This window comes from Argopecten irradians, chromosome 15 (assembly GCF_041381155.1).
Source record: "Argopecten irradians isolate NY chromosome 15, Ai_NY, whole genome shotgun sequence".
NCBI classification, from domain to species: Eukaryota; Metazoa; Mollusca; class Bivalvia; order Pectinida; family Pectinidae; genus Argopecten; species Argopecten irradians.
Genome location: NC_091148.1, coordinates 33035936 through 33058505, shown reverse-complemented (window position 1 = coordinate 33058505; position 22570 = coordinate 33035936). Strand labels below are relative to the sequence as shown.

Genomic DNA, 22570 nt, shown 5'->3' with positions numbered 1-22570 from the left:
TTCATACACATTATAAAATTCAAATTATATTGAAATTGGCCTTTGGGACCCTGAAGAACTGAAAGTGTTCTATAAAGGTGACCTTAATACTGAGCCTGGTCGCTAAGGCAGGGGTGATAGCGCTAATATTATTATAAAATCCAGAATTTTCAAACTATCACTTATAACATAACCAGACACTGCAGACAGGTTTTTTAATTTCAAATCTTCTGTCGTATTTTCCTTGGAGACAAATAACAAATCATCAATCGAAACATACCGCTGCCTACATTCAAATTCATGAAAAGGGAGATAAGTCGTGAATTGTAAAAAAACACATCACCAACAGATATGAAGATGTGAGAAGGGGGATAACTCGCGGTTGTTAAGCTAGATTGTATTTAATCAGTGATCAGAGTAGAGATCGTAAATACTAATCGTTGAATGAATACACAATAAAAAAATGCCAGAAAATTGGTCGTCGATTATCCAAATTACACACTTGATTCTTGTAGCTCTCTTCTCCAGTAAATAGACAGAGTCAACGGTGCTATATCAGAAGTACGTTGCAAGCGCTGAAAAGATCTCTGCCGAACACGGAACAGTCCTCTACGCAATCGCTCTGCAGGTAGGGCGTTAGAATTGTAACCGCTGCGCCAATTGCATGTTGATCGCTCGACCCTGCTTAGGGTAATGTGGTAATACTTAGGAGATATGATAGAACCATTCAAAATATTGAGTGGGAAAAAAAGACACTAGATTGACATCAAGACTATATGAACTACACCCTACAATTACAAGAGGTCATTCATTTAGGTGCATCTGGACACTTTCAACAGAGTATGCTTTAAATAATCATATACACTTAATAATTTCTACACTTGATACTAATCAGGACTTTTTTTTAGTAAAATATGTCATAATTAGTATCTCTCAATATTCCTTGATAATGTAGGTTTTGTTGCAATTAAAATTAAGGTTGTAAAATATCTTAGTGTTGTGCTCTACACTTAATAATCTCTACACTTGATACTAATCAGGATTTTTTTAGTAAAATATGCCATAATTAGTATCTCTCAATATTCCTTGATAGTGTAGGTTTTGTTGCAATTAAAATTAAGGTTGTATAACATCTTAATGTTGTGCTATGATAACTTTAATATGTTGTATAGTATTAGTGTTTGTATACAAACATGAAAGTAGATGTGTTTGAAGTTTGGATTTTACAGCTGTCAGTCATGTTTGGGACTACTTTTTAAAAGTATGGAGACCTATACATAAAAATATCGATATTAGAGCTAGTAATATGGAACATTGAATTTTCCAACTTAAGGCATAGTTTATACATGCAAATCATCAACGGGAATTAAAATAAAGCAAGAGGTTATATTTTAGATATAATTAATTCGCTTGCAAATGGAGCAAATTGAAAAATATATATTAGAATGATTTTACAAAACCCAAAAATCGACGTCATTTTGTAAACATGACAGACCGACTGACAGACAGGAGAGGACAATTTCTAATTCGCCACATACACATAAAACTTACGATCGGGATTTAAAGATGGAAGATAGTGACACTATAACCCATATGATTCCTGCCGTCACAGGAGCGTAGGCATCAATAACACCGATTTTGTTCTGATCTATTGAGGTTGATTCCTGCTGTCAGCAGGTACCATACAACACCTAAGCGGATATCTCTACGCACAAATAAAACCATTATGCCATTTATTTTTATAGTATCAAATTAGCTTTTTTTTTTTTTACTAATTTTACAAATTGAAAGTAATATAACATTATACGAAAATTCAACCAACACACAATAGTGAGTATTTTCAGTATATTTACAATCAAACACTGTCTGGCGTTGGAATATAAGTACAAATGTAGTTCGAGGCAAAAACGAAAGTGAATAGATGAACTAGGTAAATATGTATTTGTTGTTGTATTCCTCGCCACCGATCGTTTATGCTGACTGCAAAATGTAATTGATATTGTTTGACAAAAATCGTTAACGAAATAAGGCGTAGATTTCATGATATTCAACTTATAATGTGTCGGATATTCAAGGCTATGGCGGCAATATGGCAAAACGTGAACCAATATATGGCCTTTCAACTAGCATGTTTGAAGTAAGGTTGAAGAAAAATCGAGACGTAGCACAACATTCACAATAACAAACAGAAAATTTTGGTCCGATTAGTCCAGCGTAACTTTCGTTAATTTTGCCGTTTTGAATTTTCTCCTTTGTCGGCCTTTCAGCGGATGTTTATGTATGAACTTAATACACACTGTTTTGATTGAGGGATAATAGCCCTTGAATAATGATATTGTTATATCATTTTGCTGACCAGCTCAGTGATTTCTAGGGTCTCCTGATGCACCTTAAAGTTATAGAAGCAGCTATGCAGAAAAGACATCAGAGTAGTATCTATACAGAACGAGGATGTCGCTGTGAGCCAGGAGCCTGTATAGAACGAGGCAGTCGCCGTGAGTCAGGAGCCTGTATAGAACGAGGCAGTCGCTGTGAGCCAGGAGCCTGTATAGAACGAGGCAGTCGCTGTGAGCCAGGAGTCTGTATAGAACGTGGTAGCCGCTGTGAGCCAAGAGTCTGTATAGAACGAGGCAGTCGCTGTGAGCCAGGAGCCTGTATAGAACGAGGCAGTCGCTGTGAGCCAGGAGCCTGTATAGAACGAGGCAGTCGCTGTGAGCCAGGAGCCTGTATAGAACGAGGCAGTCGCCGTGAGTCAGGAGCCTGTATAGAACGAGGCAGTCGCTGTGAGCCAGAAGCCTGTATAGAACGAGGCAGTCGCTGTGAGCCAGGAGCCTGTATAGAACGAGGCAGTCGCTGTGAGCCAGGAGCCTGTATAGAACGAGGCAGTCGCTGTGAGCCAGGAGCCTGTATAGAACGAGGCAGTCGCCGTGAGTCAGGAGCCTGTATAGAACGAGGCAGTCGCCGTGAGTCAGGAGCCTGTGTAGAACGAGGCAGTCGCTGTGAGCCAAGAGCCTATAGTACAGAACGTGGCAGTGGCTCTCAGCAACAGATGATACAATACAGAATCAGCAGCCCCAAAGAAGAGAAATTTTAGCAGTGTAACAAGTTGCCTTGCTCAGTTTAAGTGGCTGAAACTTGATCAGAGTGAACTTACTTGTGCAGTGTATTTGTCAGGGAAAGAAAGTACATGTGCCAACACGCGGTAAGTCTTGTGTCGATACTAAAAAAGATAATCTGATGAAGCGTGAACGTTCTGTGGATCACCGAAGTGCTCAAATGACTCCGGTGTCTGAGAAAAAGACTTCCAGAAAGCCACCACTACAGCATTTGACTCTGTTTAGTCTTGTGTGATTGCCCAAATGGCAACAATTTTGGTACAAGCACAGGAAGCCATCCCCACTGCACAAAAAACCCTCAAAATTGATTAATCTTCAAATTTTCAATGTATTCTATTTATATTATTTTATCCAAAACATTCATACAATTGTAATAAAAAACACATGATGTGACTATGGTACATGTACCCAGTAATGATAACTGCCAAAAGAACAAATGTTTATAAATCTTTTAGATATTTTGCTGTTCTTAAAAATCTTATGGGTTTTTTCCAGATTCAAACAACTTATTCCTCAGTTGATAACAACACACTGCATGGCACACGACTTCAACTTTTCAGTGGGAAATCAGCAAACTGTGTTCCATACATAGTCAAATATATCGCTGTTACTTCAGCGTATTCTGTAAGAGAGCAAACCTATTAGTGGGGTAAAGGCTAACAAAACTAAGCAAGTGTTTTTTACAAGATGGCTGTCTTTCGGTGACAGCGTTCAGGCGTTGGTAGGATGTATTGGTGCAGTTATATCTGCTCTTCTTGTCACTGCCATGGAACGAGACACTAAAGGCAGAGCTGTTCTGCAGGTTGTTGCGTCACAAATGGGGACAGATTTCTCCTGATGACCCACTTTTTAGCTGACGTTGTTGGTGTCCTCGGTCTCCTTTGTCAAAGCATACAAAAAATATGATATATCTTACCAAGAGTCCAAGGCACATATGAAGTCAGCTTGAAGCTGCCATCTTGTCAATTGAGTCAATGCGCAGCTACCCTGGTCCGCACACCATGACAGTGATACAGGAAAGCCAACAAAATGCTGACTTCGTCCTGTATCAAGTTCATGATTTCAAGAATAAGCAGGACTACAAACAGCAATTCAAGGCAGACAATTAGACATGGAAGATACAGAAGTGCATTGACAAGGAAGCTATTATGGGCGAATAGCAGTTGTTCTCACATGTCATCCACAATTCCAACTATTGCAACTTGGATATGAAAGGATGCCTGAAATTTGTTCCGCATCCAAACAGGCAGACCTATCCAAGCCTTTCTGTATTGGCTGCAATTTGCGTGGTCTTAACCGTTACCTCTGTCATTACTGGAGGTCTGTAACGTACAACGCCGTAGTTTCTTAACCGGACTCCAGTCCACAATTAGCGACCTCAATGAGGCTCTCATCGTTGGTCGAAAAAATCTTAAAACTTTGCAATAAATGATTCCATTGAAACAATACTGTGTAAAGTGTGATAAAGTAGAAGTTGGCATAGCAACCTATTGTCGTAAAAGGCGACTAAATTCAGGATCTTATCTTTGCTCTCTTCCCAACTAACTGACCTTTTTCTTCCTAACGTCTCCTTCGACACCGTCTCACTTTTGGCCTTGAGTTGGGCGTTCGTCCCTGTGTGGAAGGCTCTGGGTTGTCCACAGGCCGAGACGCACCGAAGTATATAAAAGTGGGAGTTTCTGCTCCTGCCTAGCGCTCAGCATAACGGGAGTGGACGACTGGTTCGCCCGTTGTCAGTATAATGTGACCGGGTGGGATGTGTTGTTTGGTGTCTTCGGCAGCATGATTCAGTGACATAGCACTATAAAAAGGGCAAAAGTTCCACTATGCAAGAAGACACAACACGAATATACCGCAGCCTCCCAAAACACACATATCTCCCCCCCCCCCCCCCCCCCCGCATGCATGGGAGGCCGCCCTTACGTGACCTTGGCTGTTAATAGGACGTTAATTAATCAAACAAACAAACAAACCTTTATCGCTTCTGATGTCACCGAATGGAATCAATCCACAAAGCTTTTACACTGGCATTTCATTATCAAGTAAGACTATATTCTAGACATTACAGCACAATAAAAAGGGCAAGAGTTACACTATACAAGAAGACATAACACAAATACACCACAGTCTCCCACACCGCACTTCATACACACTACGCACCGTGTGCATGGGAGATCGTCCTGATATGATCTTGGCTTTTTATAGGATCTATAATTAATAAAAATCACTTTTCTATGGTCTCAAATGACTATTTTTCCCTTTGATCATTGCTTGGTCTTTATAGACAGGTTAGAACTTATGTCGGGTACATATTTCACATTGGACTAAATAAAGGTGTTTTAGACCTACGTTTTATGTATGTTTTACAGATAGACTTTTTGTCTGGTTATACTTTTTTCTTCATGGCTGCTGCAACTGTCTAGTCAGAACAAATCATTAGCTTCTGCCTTGAAGTTGTATGTCTCACCTCTTCCTTATTCCATAAGCAAACGACCTTTTGGTAATGGCTTAGATGTCAGGCTGACATTGTTTGTCTACTGCCATCCTGTACACAACATAACCTAAAATTTGAGCCCTGCAGGTAGGGCGTTAGAATTGTACCTGCTGCCCCTATTGCATGATCGTAAAAGGCGACTAAATTTAGGATCTTATCTTTTCTTTTCTTCCTAACTGACTTTATCTTTCCTAATGCCTTCCTTGGCACCGCCTCACTTTTGGCCTTGCGTTGAGCGTTCGCCCCTGTGAGGAAGGCTCTAGGTTCTGTCCCCTGGCCGAGACAAACCAAAGTCTATAAAAGAGGTAGTTTCTGCTCCTGCTTAGCGCTCAGCAAACAGGGAGTGTGGCACGACTGGTTCGCCCGTTGTCAGTATAATGTGACCGGGTGGGGTGTGTTGCAGTGGGTCTTCGGCGGCAACGCTAGTGATATAGCACTATAAAAAGGGCAACCATTCCACTATATAAGAAGTCACAACACGAACATACCGCAGTCTCCCAAAACAAACACCTTGCACTTCACACACACTGCATACATTAGAGACCGTCCTTACATGACCCTGGCTGTTAATAGGACGTTAAAATAATCAAACAAACAATCAAACAACGCGTAGTGTCTTCGGCGGCATGCTTCAGTGTTATAGATCTTTAAAAAGGACATCAGTTCCACCAAACAAGAAGACACAACACGGACATACCGCAGTCTTCCAAAGCACACATCTCCCACTTCACACAAACTGCATACATGGGATGCCGTCCTTACATGACCCTGGCTGTTAATAGGACGTTAAAATAATCAAGCAAACAAATCCTTTACAATTATCGAATTTCATAGCCTCGAGGTTTCAGATTTTCCGCTGGAGAATTTACAAGTATACTATAGTGGTGATAGGAAAGACATTTTTGAGTATTTGTTTAATTTACATGGGAAATAAACCAAACTTTGTAAGACCTATAAGCATGGGCCTTTTGTTGTTACCAATGATGCAAATACGAAATCCAATGTATGTGTCACGCTTCAGACGCCGGATAACAAGATAATACTGAGTCAGACGGGTGGGAAGCCCTATAGCCGTTAACTCGAACTGTAGATGAGCCAACTAAGTAAAACATTCATATAATACATATGTTTAGTTTTTATATTCAGACATTAAAAATATTAGTGATGCCGACCTTAATCAGAGTATATTGTGTATGCGTTTTGTTTTTGTTTTCTACTATTTAATCTTATTTTCCTGATGGTGCCGCTTTAAATTATGAACTTGTCTTTATAAAACAACAAGTTGATAACGATTGCATAAAGTCTGATTTTTGTTACCTTATCTTAAAATGTTATGGATATAAGGCTCGTTTTTAAATATTTATCGCTACCTGAATCGATGTATACGATTACAGGTATCGTATAAATCACCTAATGCAAGCCTCACGGATGGTAAACGGCCAAAGGTTTCATCAACATTGACGATAGGTTTTACCTGTATTAAGGTAAACACTGGTCACGTTTCCACATCAATAGGCAGGCATTTAATAAATAAGCATCACTGAACACACTTTTATGACACGAGTTTAGTCGGGACTTGTCGCGTATGGTTTCATGGGAAAATTGCGGCGTATCCCGTGTACTTGGCCGAATCAAAGTGAAGGATAAACTTAATGTGACCTATATTCAATGTCCCATGACTGAGAGGATGACGGCTATGAACCCAGGGGACTGGAGAATGTAAGGTAAGTGTTCATTTCTAGGTTAGAAGTGTTTTATATAGCAAACTCTTTATTGATTGTCGGCAATGGAAATTATTATAACTCATGACTGAGAGGACGACGGCTATGAACCCAGGGGACTGGAGAATGTAAGGTAAGTGTTCATTTCTATGTTAGAAGTGTTTTATATAACAAACAATTTATTGATTATCGGCAATGGAAATTATTATAACTCAGATATGCAACTGACTTTATCCAATTTCACGTGAACGTGAAGGATATCGCAGTGATATTAAGTAGATGTCTGTCCATTGCACCATGCTCAGCAGTTTTGCTGCACCGATTGCTTCTCTGAAAGAAGCTTAAACTTTCTGCTGATTATACTAAAATCATTATTTCCTTAGAATAAATGTCGATGTAGATGCCACAGTTTCGGAATTGATCATCAACTTGCACGATAGCATATACACTGTATATACAGTATGAAATGAATGGCAAATTGCCTGTTTTGGCCATCTGACGATAGTTTGGCTTAACGTTTCTCTTTCAACATTATATTAAAACAAAGTCCTGTTGCATGCATAAAAAATGTACATGTTAGATTACAACATTTTGTCAAGGTCATTTTAAAAGATTTCTCTTCTTGATTCATGGTCTACGAATTCTGAAATTCTGATCCAATTCACTAAACAATCACTTTGGTCTTTACCAGAACCATACAGATATTTTAAAATAAGATAGAAAACAATGAATGTTTTTAAAACTTGCTGTTTTATTCGTGTTATTTTTTACTTGATAATGATATGTGAGAATAGCACAAATCAACACTTTACATATGTAACAACAATAAACTAAGGTGTCCAATTCAGAGTTGTGAAGAACAAAGAATACATAAATGTTTAGAAGACGTAAACACGTATTCGCCTATTATAGTTAGAGTTTACTGTTGTTGTTGTTTTACTTTTTCTTGTTATTTGATTTTTGTTGGGTTTTATTTCCATTTAACTTTTATCCTGTAAGCGCCTCTCGACACCGTTGAATAAGTATATCATCTGGTATGGCTGCATTCGAAGCAGGTTCTATCATAAACTCCGCACATTAAGAACGTAATATAACCACATGACACATAATAAAAAGACTTAAAGATGTATGTGCATATATTGCAGTGATAATGTCCTGTCTAAAATCGGAACACATTAACCAGTGTAAGCCAGAATTGTAGGTTAATGTGCATGCATCTATGGTTACAGCATGTGCAAGTGAACGGTTGAAAAAAAGTCCAGACTATAGACAGATCGACTGGATAGAGAGGACTGGTTATTCTCTCATGTGTTACCACTATTATACACAAGGATATTTCTGATTCATCCATTCATTTTGGAAAAGTGATCGTACAAAAGTGTTGTATATGATTTAAGTGATGTTTATAGGGTGGGATAGTATAATCAAAGTTGTTTAGTGTGACTAAAACAGAGACGGAGCAAAACAGGGTAGGTATGGAGAAGCTTGGGTCGACAATGTAACCTTATCATCTTAATACCATAATAGATGAAATGAACAAATGAATGTTTATGTGTAATTAAATGACATACATTTAACAAATCAATAAGGCTGCTATTACTAATGAGACCCTTTATAATTGATAACCTGGCTATTCTCACATTGAATGATCAGCAAATGCATTTTCAAATTTGCATGACCTTCCACACCCTTGTATATTTTTATGATGATTTTTTTTCTCTGATTCTTTCATTTTTCTGCAAGCATTGATGTCGTTGACTTAACATTAAATTCTGATAAAGAAACATGAATTTGATACAAAGTAAGTAAACGTACTGTAACATTAAATCAAACTTGACATGAAAAGAATGTTTAATGTTAATGATAGAAAAAGCATTATAAATTCAATAATAAAAATTTTCGAGTCCACGGACAATACGCAGGAAATTACGGTACTTGATTTTGTATGTGGTTTACTATTTTTACAACAAGAAATCTTGATTAAAATAAAGGTCCAGAATTTCGTTGATTTGTAAATATATACTCATTTTTGCCTGAAATGAAATTATGTATCAGAGTGTTATTGGCATAATTATGCCAGGTCATTGGGGGTATTGCATCATAATGTATAATAGTTTATTATGATACACTGCACAGTCATTATAACATTTGTGAATGTATTTCACTGGACAAAGTAGCCATAGAATATATTCCAATGTTATGAATGATCTCTACATCGTGTTATGGAGGTCTTTGATCATTGTGAAATAGTACTATTGTGAAAATATTTTGAAATACTGTTGTACAATCCCTGACGTTATTTCCTGATGTGAAATAATGACTGCCACTCAAAGAACATCACATGTTCTGAATTACTGACAATGTCAAATAGGGTCAAATAGGCTGAAATCTTCATACGACTTATTCTTAATAACCAAGAGGTCTAGAGATCTGATACTAGGCCTGTGGCATGCTGCGATGAAGGGCTAAAAGTTTGTCCAAATGAATGTCCTTGACTTTCATTCAAGGTCACAGGGGTCAAATAGGCTGATATCGTTTAACGACTTATTCTTAATAACCAAGATGTCAAGAGATCTGATACTAGCCCTGTGGCATGCTGGGATGAAGGGCTAAACGTTTGTCCAAATGAATGCCCTTGACTTTCATTCAAGGTCACAGGGGTCAAATAGACCGATATCTTTAAACGACTTCTTCTTGATACTAAGAGGCATAGAGATATGTTATGGGCCTAGGGCATACTGGGATAAATGGCTACCAAGGTAGGCTAAAAATAGGCTAAAATCTTTAAACAACTTTTTATCAAGAACCAAGAGGTCTTGACACCTGATATTACCTAGACCATTCATAGAAATTCTGAATTACTCTCTTATTAAGTCTGTGACATGATTAGCAGGTGAGCGATTTAGGCTCATTGAGCCCTAAGTGTGTGTGTGTGTAATATAATTAAACAATTAAATATATTAACTTATAACGTGAATATCAATGATACACTCGGTATTGTTTCTTGTCTATATGTGACGTCATCATTTAGAAAATATTTCTTTGTATTGTATGATATTGCATTATACTGTTGCATATTGCTTCATAATATAGTGCTCCATCACTGTTGTTGGAGTTTAGATAAAAAATATGCTTTTTTTTCTATAGTATTTCTATCACCAGAGTAATCTTGACAGCATAATGTTTTAGGTCACCTAAGACGAAGTGGTAGAATCAAATACTCATCATAGATGGAAAGGTCTTCACGTCCTTTACAAAAATTGTGAATTATATGACCCTGGGGTCTCAAGTTTCTTCCTGGGGAGGGGATCAAGTTTACTATAGTTTATATAGGAAAAAAACATTTATGAACATTATTTTCTTAGTTTTCATAGGAAATTAGTCAAACTGGGTTAGAATTATCAACCTGAAATAGAATTTTAATGTCATATCCGTATTGATTCTAGCTGACCCCAAGGGGCCAGAGGGGCGGGGCCAAAATGGTATAGTTTCAAAATATTTCTTCTGAATTTACAAATTTGATGGAACCAATTAATCTTCATAGATTAAAAAGTCAAATTTATAAAATCGCTGACTGATTTCAAGTGCCTGATGGGCCAATATATAGTGTTTATATGTCTTTGTTCCATTCTGTATCTGAACTCAGGTGACCTTAACGGCCCATGAGCCACTTATGTTAAGTTGTTAACAATCAACAGTCTCGGACATCTATGGACCAATCTTTCATAACGTTTAGCCTAAGCCGTATCTCCATATTCATACTAAATTATGCGTAATTATGAATATCGATGATAGTAAAAGAATATGCAAATATGTTTCAATTGTGTTATCGTTACCCGACAGGGAACATGGCACGGCAACAACGAATATCAAGAATAGGAAAAAGACAGGGAGAAAATACGAGGCAAACAACACCAAGCAGCAATCCACTGAAAGAAGCGAAGAGAACGAAATGGGAAGAGAAAGAATTCAAGTTGCAATTCAACGGATATAAAGGGAAGAATCAACGGTCGGACAAGACAACAGAATTTCAAAAATCAAAAACAAACGGTACTATTCCTGGGAGGAATGCTGTTCCTTCGCATTCAGATACACCCGACATTTATCACAAAACTGGTTTGGCTGACGTCACAAATAGCTCCTGCACGAGGAGAATGACCACCAGAGCAATGTCAAGGTCGCTAGATGTCGGTAGTGGACTAGAATCAAAACCCAAATGGACAGCATTTGAAATCGAACATTTACAAAGGTAAGTGACTTTGACTTGAATGTGTTCCGACACAACATCTGTGTTTCTTCAGAGATATTCATATTCAAAGTATAACGAATTTCATTTGAATATATTGATTGTACCCACATGTATTTAGTCTATAAGATATTAACTACCCATGTGTATTTAGTCTATAAGATATTAACTACCCACATGTATTTAGTCTATAAGATATTAACTACCCACATGTATTTAGTCTATATGACATTAACTACCCACATGTATTTAGTCTATAAGATATTAACTACCCACATGTATTTAGTCTATAAGATATTAACTACCCACATGTATTTAGTCTATAAGATATTAACTACCCACATGTATTTAGTCTATAAGATATTAACTACCCACATGTATTTAGTCTATATGACATTAACTACCCACATGTATTTAGTCTCTATATAAGATATTAACTACCCACATGTATTTAGTCTATAAGATACATTAACTACCCACATGTATTTAGTCTATAAGATATTAACTACCCACATGTATTTTTAGTCTATAAGATATTAACTACCCACATGTATTTAGTCTATAAGATATTACCCATGATTTACTTACCCCACATGTATTTAGTCTATAAGATATTAACTACCCACATGTATTTAGTTTATAAGATATTAACTACACCCACATGTATTTAGTCTATATGACATTAACTACCCACATGTATTTAGTCTATATGAATTAACTACCCACATGTATTATCTATAAGATATTAACTACCCACATGTATTTAGTCTATAAGATATTAACTACCCACATGTATTTAGTCTATAAGATTTAACTACCACATGTATTTAGTCTATAAGATATTAACTACCCACATGTATTTAGTCTATAAGAATATTAACTACCCACATGTATTTAGTCTATAAGATATTAACTACCCACATGTATTTAGTCTATAAGATATATAACATTAACTACCCACATGTATTTAGTCTATAAGATATTAACTACCCACTGTATTTAGTCTATATACTATTAACTACCCACATGTATTTAGTCTATAAGATATTAACTACCCACATGTATTTAGTCTATAAGATATTAACTACCCACATGTATTTAGTTTATTTATTATATAAACTACCCACATGTACCCCACATGTATTTAGTCTATAAGATATTAACTACCCACATGTATTTAGTCTATAAGATATTAACTACCACATGTATTTAGTCTATATGACATTAACTACCCACATGTATCTATGAATTAACTACCCACATGTATTTAGTCTATAGACTTATTTTTATCTATAAGATATTAACTACCCACATGTATTTAGTCTATATGTATTAACTACCATGTATTAGTCTATAAGATATTAACTACCCACATGTATTTAGTCATGTGTATTTAGTCTATAAGATATTAACTACCCACATGTATTTAGTCTATAAGATATTAACTACCCACATGTATTTAGTCTATAAGATATTAACTACCCACATGTATTTAGTCTATAAGATATTAACTACCCACATGTATTTAGTCTATATGATATTAACTACCCACATGTATTTAGTCTATATGACATTAACTACCCACATGTATTTAGTCTATATGACATTAACTACCCACATGTATTTAGTCTATAAGATATTAACTACCCACATGTATTTAGTCTATAAGATATTAACTACCCACATGTATTTAGTCTATAAGATATTAACTACCCACATGTATTTAGTCTATAAGATATTAACTACCCACATGTATTAGTCTATAAGGGTAGTAGTAAACCTGTAGCAATATTGATTATGAAATATGATTCCTGCGAAACACGATCAACTCTTTTTGACGGACAAAATCAGTGATTAAAAAATCTTTAACAGCTGTCATAAACGTAGACGCAGCCTCCTAAACCAGAGACATACAAACACCACAGCACATTGCACACGTGGTTAAATGACCATAACTGTAATGGGACGCTCAACCTTACTGACTTGGAGGTATTCACATTACTAAGAGCAATGCTAATAAAGTTACATTAGATCGATGAGTAGTAGAATATAACATATGAAATGTGTTTAATACTCATTTTATATTCGTTTTATACATTTACTGTTTGATAAACATAGAAACAGATCAAGAAAATATGAATTTTAAGTCATAATACATGTATAATGTAGCTACAATCCCGCTACAATAGCATATTCAACAAGAGGCCTAGCGGATTTTCTCGCTTGCCTTTAGTCTTTTGTATCTAAATATGCACTCGGGCTGACAATTACAGTCCCTCACCCCACAGCATAAGAGACTTCAAGCCAAATATTTAGCCAAACTGACCACTTGTTGTAACGCCTGCTCAGGCCCAGTGGTTAGAAGCAACAGGGTCTCCGTCTCAAAGGCATGTCATCAACCAAATATAAAAATCACACTTGCATGTAGCATGTAAATATAGTAAAAGTGACCCCTATTAGGCCCAGCCCTTCAGCCAACCATTTGTATAGTTTTACATGAATACTACATATAGTTGCATCTTATGTAAAATGAGTATTATCAAATGCTCAATTTCAGAGAAGACATGTGGAAAATGGACCCCGTTTTGCCCCACTGTTAAGTCTTCAAAGAGAAGCCAAACTATTTGTTCAATTGATAATTATCAGCCCATACATTTATACAACTAGAGCAATATGAGTGCTATCAAATACTTAGTCGTCAGACATATAAGTCGTTTAAATGAAAAAAGGCAAACTGAACTACAATCTGATTAAAACACAGATCCTTATAACCACTCTGTTCAATATAGGATCTGACAATATTCCATAAGGGGTCACGTCCAGATGACCTTTATACCACGTGTACTTCAGAGCAAATGCAGTTTCTACACCTTACAACATCAATTGAAAACGTCTCTTCGCCCCAGTATACATATACAATTAACTTTCAATTAACTTTGTCGATTTGACTGCATACACGAAAATAATTTAGACAGCTTTTTCGAACTATTTGGTCCCCAGTCAAGATTCTGGCAGTGCCAATTTGATTGGCCATTTTAAAAGGTCATCTTGACGCTAATGGGATATTCTCAGATCCTCTTATCCAACGTAGTGATAATAAGGATCTGTATTTTAATCAGATTGACTGAACTATTTAGTCCGTCCCCGTCATCCGGATACTTTGTACAATTATAAGTTAATATCTGACCAGTAGTTATGATAAAGTCGATTATTAACTGACGGGCACCAAAGTATGACCTAAGCTCACCTTCGGATCATGGGGTTAGGTGACCGAGCCTTCACATCATTTCCTCGGCAGGTAACAGGTAACCATCCACCATCTTCCACTAAGACCGAGATAAAACCTAGTTTTGACAGTCAAAATCTTCCACTCTACCATCGTCTACTTGACAGACCCATATTCGACACTATTACTTTTGCTTTATCTGTTATGTAGGGTTGTCAACATTATACAAAAGAACCACCCAAACGTATGGGAAACTGTACAAGGAATGACCATAGCTGAGACAAAGAAGGAATGTCAGCAGCGGTACAAGAAAGGTTTTAAAACAAGGCAAAAGGAGGCGACCATTGTACCATATACTGAAAATCAAGGTATGAATAAAGTTAACGTTTCTATTTTGGAGCATTAAAATTTTAGCGTTATATCAATTTAAAATATAATCGCAATGATTAATTTGCGTGATTTCATATTGCAGTTATACAAGCGAAAAACATCAGTTTAAATTAGTGCACTCGTATTTCAGAATGAAATTCCAGAAGCACGAAAATTGCTGAAATAACATAACTGTAAAACGTACATTCAACTATGTTTGCAGTATTTCTATTATATCATAACTACATATTGCTGCGGAAACAATAATAAGATATAAGACATACACGATTTCACACGGACAAACATCGACTTGTAACAGTTACTCCACGTAGGCATAGAATTCGACAATTTATACCTTTCGACGTCTCTTTCCCTTCCCCTAAATATAGCACTATAAAAAGGGCAACAGTTCCACTATACAAGAAGACACAACATGAATATACCGCAGTCTCCCAAAACACGCACCTCGCACAACATACACGCAACACACCGCATACATGGGAGGCCGTCCTTACATGACCATAGCTGTTAATAGGACGTTAATTAATCAAACAAACAAACAAACAAACAAACAAACTAAGATTTTAAAATATAAATGTCTGTTACGGTGAATGTGGTCATAAAACACTTCTACTGTATAAACAATATCTGTATTTGTGTGAATTTGATTACCCTTTTGTCGTATTGTAGTGGATGTCATGAAAAGAAAATTCGCCATAGTGCTGGGGCTACATGTAGGAGATAACGATCAACAAGACGAATATGAAGTAAAGAGAAGGAATTTGGTAGACGGGATTAGACAGAAGGATGTCAGACAGTCACAGCTTTCTGATCCTGAACCTTACTCATGTAACCACTGTGGACGAGGTTTCAGTGATAAAAGATACATGCGGAAACATGACCGTACACATACTAGAGACAAAAACTGCAAATGTCAACTGTGTGGTAAGTTGTTTCAAACCAAAAGTGATATGAGGACACACGTGCGTATACACACGGGTACGCAGCTCCACAGGTGTGGCACATGTGGTAAAGGCTTCAATGTACAGATGGACCTACACAGACACCGCCGCACACATACAGGCGAGAGACCTTTCCCGTGTAGTCACTGTGATAGTAGGTTCATTGACCAACGTGACCTGAGGAAACATTTAAAGACACATTTTAGAGAAGAGAGATATACGTGTGATATCTGTGGAAAGTCCTTCACTAGAAAGTTCTCTTTGGTAGTTCACATACAGGGTCACTCTGGAGACAGACTTTTCTCGTGTGACGCTTGTGATAAAAGGTTTAGTTCGCAGGGAAATCTGCGCAAGCATTTGAAAACACATTCTGGAGAAAGATCTCACAAATGTGTACAATGTGGGAAGTCCTACAGCAGGAAATACAGTTTGAACATTCATCTCCTTGAACATAAATCAGAAAAACTGTACAGTTGTAACGTATGCTCAAAGACATTCCTCTACAGGAACAGCTTCCGGCGACATATTCTTATACATAGCAGATGAAACAATTCATGATATGGTTTTTAAAATAGGAAAACGACCAGATTAATATATGCACTGGCCTGTTATACAGTTATGGACTTTCATCTGCACTTATGCGTGCGGGTAATTATTATGTAATTAGTTTCGTATGCGATTAACGTGGACAGTAAATTTCACGACAATAAATCGCCAGGAATAAGTTTTATATATTGACCAAGTAGAAGCTCGTAGTCACGAATTTAAAATGTCGTGAAAATTGGTTAGTTGTAAAAGAGGGAAATTAGGTAGTCACAAAAATTATTTGGTTTACAGCACGGATCCGATATATCTGTATAAATATAGTGTCACACACTATTGCTGTTGCTTGGTGTGTTCGGTGGCATACTTCAGTGATATATCACTATAAAAAGGGCAAATAATTAATAAAAGTAATATCCAATCAGGGAACTCATAATTACGGAACACATGCCTAATCGAATGAGCAATACGGCCAGCCAGGACCGATATGGATGTTAAAATGCTATATCTCAGGCTAATATCAATGTTGACTCATTTCCTATGAAAATTGAGCAAATAATGTTCATAAATGTGTTTTCCTATATAAACTAAAGTAGACTTGACCCCCTCCCCAGGGGGGCAATGTGAGACACCAGGTTCATATAATTCACAATTTTCATAATTAACCTTAAGACCTTTCCATCTATAAAGAGTATTTGACTACCATTTCCAGAATTTAAGATGATTTTATGAAGTTCTAGCCTATTTAACCCCTTTTGGCCCCGCCCCTCTGCCCCCAGGGGCCGACCGAGCCCAATATGGATATGATGTTAAAATGCTATCTCAGACTAATAATTCTAACCAAGTTTTACTCATTTCCTATGAAAATTGGGCAAAAAATGCTCATAAATGTGAGACCCTTACTTTAATCATCTTAACCAATCAACAGAATGAACACCAAACCACTTTACATCAGTTCTTTCTATTGATAACGAAAGTAAGTAAATACATAATAAGCGATGTGTTGTGTGCATGGATGTAATGTTTTGGGAGACTTCCGTATGATCGTGTTATGTCTCTTTGTGATAACTTCTGCATTTTATAGCGCTATCTCACTCAAGCATTCCACCACGGAAGAGACACGGAACAAGCACACCCCACCCAGTTGCATTATACTGACAACGGACAAACGGACAGCCCCTCTTATTTTTTTGAGCGATAAGCAGAAGAAATTCCCATTTCATTGTGTCTCGACCAGGGGACATAACGCAGAGCCTACCTCATACCTATATTTTTGTGTACAGCCTGAAGAGAAACAAGCTAATTGCTTTGATGCGAGAGCCAAGCTATCGGTATGACTATCTTCTGCTTCAAAATATATTTCTTTTGGTCACATACATGTAGTACATGTAAAAGCGAAAATACTAATGTAAAATATATTGCTCCTGTATAAAGGTTGTACTGTACTATTACCCGTGCTCGATTCGTCAAGAGCGGGCGAGGCGGCTAACTCGCTCAATTCAAAGAAAAAGTGAGCCGGTGAATCACCGGCTAATACCGGCGCAAGAGGGCAAAATAAGGTTAGATATTTGTTGACGAAACTCTCTTTAAGCAAAACTCATTCCGTTTACACATAAATCCTCCAAACATTATGATTTTCTTGTTGAATTCATTAATTATATAACGGACAGGAATTGAAACCTCTTTTGATACGCACAGGTATGTAAATATCCATTTATGAAGCGAATACATCGAAAAGAGAGGTGATGTACATGTATAGACTTAGATATATGTACCCCAGACATTTGGCTCCATAGATATTTTTTCTCTTTATAATGTAATATGTACGGTGTCACAGCATTTTATAAAACCAAATACCTATGCATGTACATTCTATTAGTCTGACCATAATAAAATTTGTTAATCTCATGTATATAAAAATTGAATGTTTTGTTCCAAGTATATGAAATATTTTGATGACTTCTCTTGGACTGTTTATCTATAACAATAAAACATATTATTTAAGATTTAGTCTGAGGTTTTACACTTTCGTAAACAACACATTTTAAGTTTCTAATGAATCGTTTTCGTCAAACACAATGACATTTAATTCAGAGTGTAACATAAGAACATATATTTATATGTACAGTATTATACCTAAATGTACATTGTAAATACATAATTCAGAAAGAATGTTCAAAAGTGAATATGATTACGGGTATTCTGTTAATTCCTACATTTGCATGTCAAGACACGAGAAGAAGAATTCTACTGGTGACATGTAGTAAGCAATAAATTAATAAAATAGTTTACATAAAGTTACAACATTGCAACACCAGGTTATCAATTTAAACCCAGTTTATTAAGATAACTCATGCTTTACTAATCAGTGCTTCATCGATCTCTGCAATTTTAGTTAGAACAAATAATGATTGGCGTGTGGCCCATTGCAACCATGCATGGAGCGACAGTGCTTTGAGCGACAAAAACACCCTGCCGAACTCACGTGACTGTGCGATAAAACAACTATGTCGCTCTGTCGCATAAGCGAGAAAATAAAATTTGTCGCACCGACAGTGTATTTTTGTTGCAGTGTCACTCCGCGCATAATCTCACTGTTGCTTCGTGTATTGTGTGATTAAATTCCCAGCTGCAATGCTATAAAATTATCTCATATTATATGTATATAATTCTACAATACAAATTACAATGCACCATACATTATATCAAATGTGCATTACAACAGGAACGCGCGGAGCGATTTTGTGAGGAGCGACAATGCGTCATGGCCGAAATAGGCCACCATATATGTTTTCTATTTCATAAGAAACTTCAACACAAGAGATTAATGCAGTATAATGCAATTTCTTATATTTGTTCTTTTAGAATAAAACAGCATACACGTGTATATCACACAGAGTAGCATGCACGATGAAGAAAAAATGAGAATGGAGGGGGGTGTTCATTTTTCAAAATGACATTAGCCAGTCACGGTATCCTATTGATTTTAAACTTTAAATAGTGATTTATGAATTTCTTAAAGTTCTTGTCCCGGTTATGAAAAATAGGAATATTTGAAAGCTAAATTTCTTATTGGCAATATCTCTTTTTTTCCATATACGCATTATATATTATTAACAATTACTCATTCATTAACAAACAGAAACAACCACGCACAAATGTCGACTAATTAACCGCCTTTAATTTGTCAAATATTAAAGTTGTAAGCGTACACATAGAAGTATTTTCCTTACTCGTGCTAACGGTAAGTTAGCGTAATTAATGTTTACCATAATTTAATACACATATTAACCAAATTAGAATAGCATGCCTTTTATTAGATCAACTTAAATTCAGTCTTTGGTTGTGTTTAATGCAAAAATCAAAACGTTACTAAAGCTCTGAAGAAAATGTCCGTCATAATAGAATACGCCGGTAATGCTTGTTTTGCCAGATCGCCCGGTCGTCGCCCCGTCACGTGACCGGCGTACGCCGGTAGCCGCTTTTCAGAACGAATCGATCAGGGGTATTGACAAACATGGGTTACATACATCTCTATAACATTAACATCTATATTTATATATACATTATAAGTATTTAATTCTTCGTCATATTGTCATGTTATTATCGATAAATACAGACGAACTTCTGTAACCCATTTTTTTTAATGTGTCGAACAAATCTTTTGATTAAGATTTTTTGTCCTTCAAAATACCAGTTATCTAACCTCTATTCTATTAAGTCGGACGTACATTGGACAGTCCATGTATAGCATTCAAATTAAAAATTACCATCAAACAAAAATGTTGCTGTACACCGATATTAACTTTTCACTTCTGCAGCGTGTTAGCAGATTGTTGCTAATTACACGTGTAAATATAACATAATATACAGATGGTGCTGTAACAATATTAATTAAACATGTCTCGATAGATGCATGCATTCCTGACATAATACGACCATTACATTGGCTATTGTAGTGGACAGATGGAGTACTAAGCTTGGTCTTAACTTTTTCCTTTCTAAAGCTAAAGAAATACATTTACCTACATTGTTTAATTCTTTTGTATTTTCTGTATCTGATAACTGAACTTAGTCAAGCAGTACGGTTGTCTAACAAACACTTGCCATGCATGTTAAATATGGGCACGACTGAGACGCGCAGTGTGACATGTATACAGAACGTTTCTTATTTACAAATGAAGTTTTGAAATTACGATCATATAAACAATTGCTGTTTCTTTTCGCTTAAATCACATAAAGTGTTAAATTGTTATGGTGGATGTAGTATATATGATATTTATAATTTATTTATTTACGAAATTCATTGGCCACATTACCTGTTGTACAGTGATCCGTTCAATTAATCTTAATGCAGCAGGTCCATTAAAATGATCGTAAAAGGCAACTAAATGCAGGATCTTATTTTTTCTCTTCTTCCTATTGATTTTATCTTGCCTAATGCCTCACTTGGCATCGCCTCACTTTTGGTCTTGAGTTGAGCGTTCGCTCCTGTGAGGAAGGCTCTGGGTTCTGTCCCCTGGCCGAGACACACCAAAGTCTATAAAAGTGGTAGTTTCTGCTCCGACTTAGCGCTCAGCATACAGGGAGATACATGCAGATAAACATCGTCTATGGTTAGTCATTTGCATGGCTGCATATGGAGCGGGCGCACAATAATTATGAACATTTACCCGACTAACAAGGCAGCCTACATGATATAACAGTAGCCTTGTTCTGTAACAAAAAACAGTCCTGAGACGGAGCAAAACACGGTAGGTACGGAGAAGCTTGAGTTGACAAAGCAATACGTTTGTCGACTCAAGATTTATATTATTTCGTGTTTTATCTGAAATAATGTTTTTGATTGCCGTGTTTCATGTTTCAAATCGCTGATTTTTTCATTACGTACTTTTGATATGTAGAATTCTACAACAGATGTCGTATATATACACATCTGACACGAAGCATGCACGTCATCACACTCAATAATACATGTATGTAATATGTTACATCATCACACTCAATAAAACATGTATGTAATATGTTACATCATCACCCTCAATATGTTACATCATCACATTCAATAATACATGTATGTAATATGTTACATCATCACATTCAATAATACATGTATGTAATATGTTACATCATCACATTCAATAATACATGTATGTAATATGTTACATCATCACATTCAATAATACATGTATGTAATATGTTACATCATCACATTCAATAATACATGTATGTAATATGTTACATCATCACATTCAATAATACATGTATGTAATATGTTACATCATCATATTCAATAATACATATTACATCATCACACTCAATAATACATGTATGTAATATGTTACATCATCATATTCAATAATACATGTATGTAATATATTACATCATCACACTCAATAATACATGTATGTAATATGTTACATCATCATACTCAATAATACATGTATGTAATATGTTACATCATCATCATATTCAATAATACATGTATGTAATATGTTACATCATCACACTCAATAATACATGTATGTAATATGTTACATCATCACACTCAATAATACATGTATGTAATATGTTACATCATCACCCTCAATAATACATGTATGTAATATGTTACATCATCATATTCAATAATACATGTATGTAATATATTACATCATCACATTCAATAATACATGTATGTAATATGTTACATCATCATATTCAATAATACATGTATGTAATATGTTACATCATCACACTCAATAATACATGTATGTAATATGTTACATCATCATATTCAATAATACATGTATGTAATATATTACATCATCACATTCAATAATACATGTATGTAATATGTTACATCATCATATTCAATAATACATGTATGTAATATGTTAAATCATCACCTCAATAATACATGTATGTAATATGT

General features: G+C 36.0%; 2 protein-coding genes across 3 annotated transcripts; both read left to right on the top strand.

Annotated features, from left to right (window-relative positions):
- Nucleotides 1-2362: 2362 nt before the first annotated feature.
- Nucleotides 2363-3073, top strand: LOC138308791 (transcription factor IIIB 50 kDa subunit-like). The gene has a single exon (XM_069249803.1). The coding sequence runs from the start codon at nucleotides 2363-2365 to the stop codon at nucleotides 3071-3073; it is 711 nt and encodes a 236-aa protein (XP_069105904.1).
- A 3933-nt stretch (nucleotides 3074-7006) lies between these two features.
- Nucleotides 7007-18634, top strand: LOC138309495 (zinc finger protein 782-like). Of its 2 annotated transcripts, none has more exons than XM_069250711.1 (4): nucleotides 7007-7313; nucleotides 11154-11559; nucleotides 14993-15150; nucleotides 15842-18634. In XM_069250711.1, the coding sequence occupies exons 2-4, from the start codon at nucleotides 11159-11161 to the stop codon at nucleotides 16657-16659; spliced, it is 1377 nt and encodes a 458-aa protein (XP_069106812.1). In that variant the 5' UTR covers nucleotides 7007-7313; nucleotides 11154-11158; the 3' UTR covers nucleotides 16660-18634. The 2 variants fall into 2 exon arrangements, with proteins under 2 accessions (XP_069106812.1, XP_069106813.1); XM_069250712.1 differs by lacking the exon at nucleotides 7007-7313 and adding an exon at nucleotides 7385-7443.
- Nucleotides 18635-22570: the final 3936 nt, after the last annotated feature.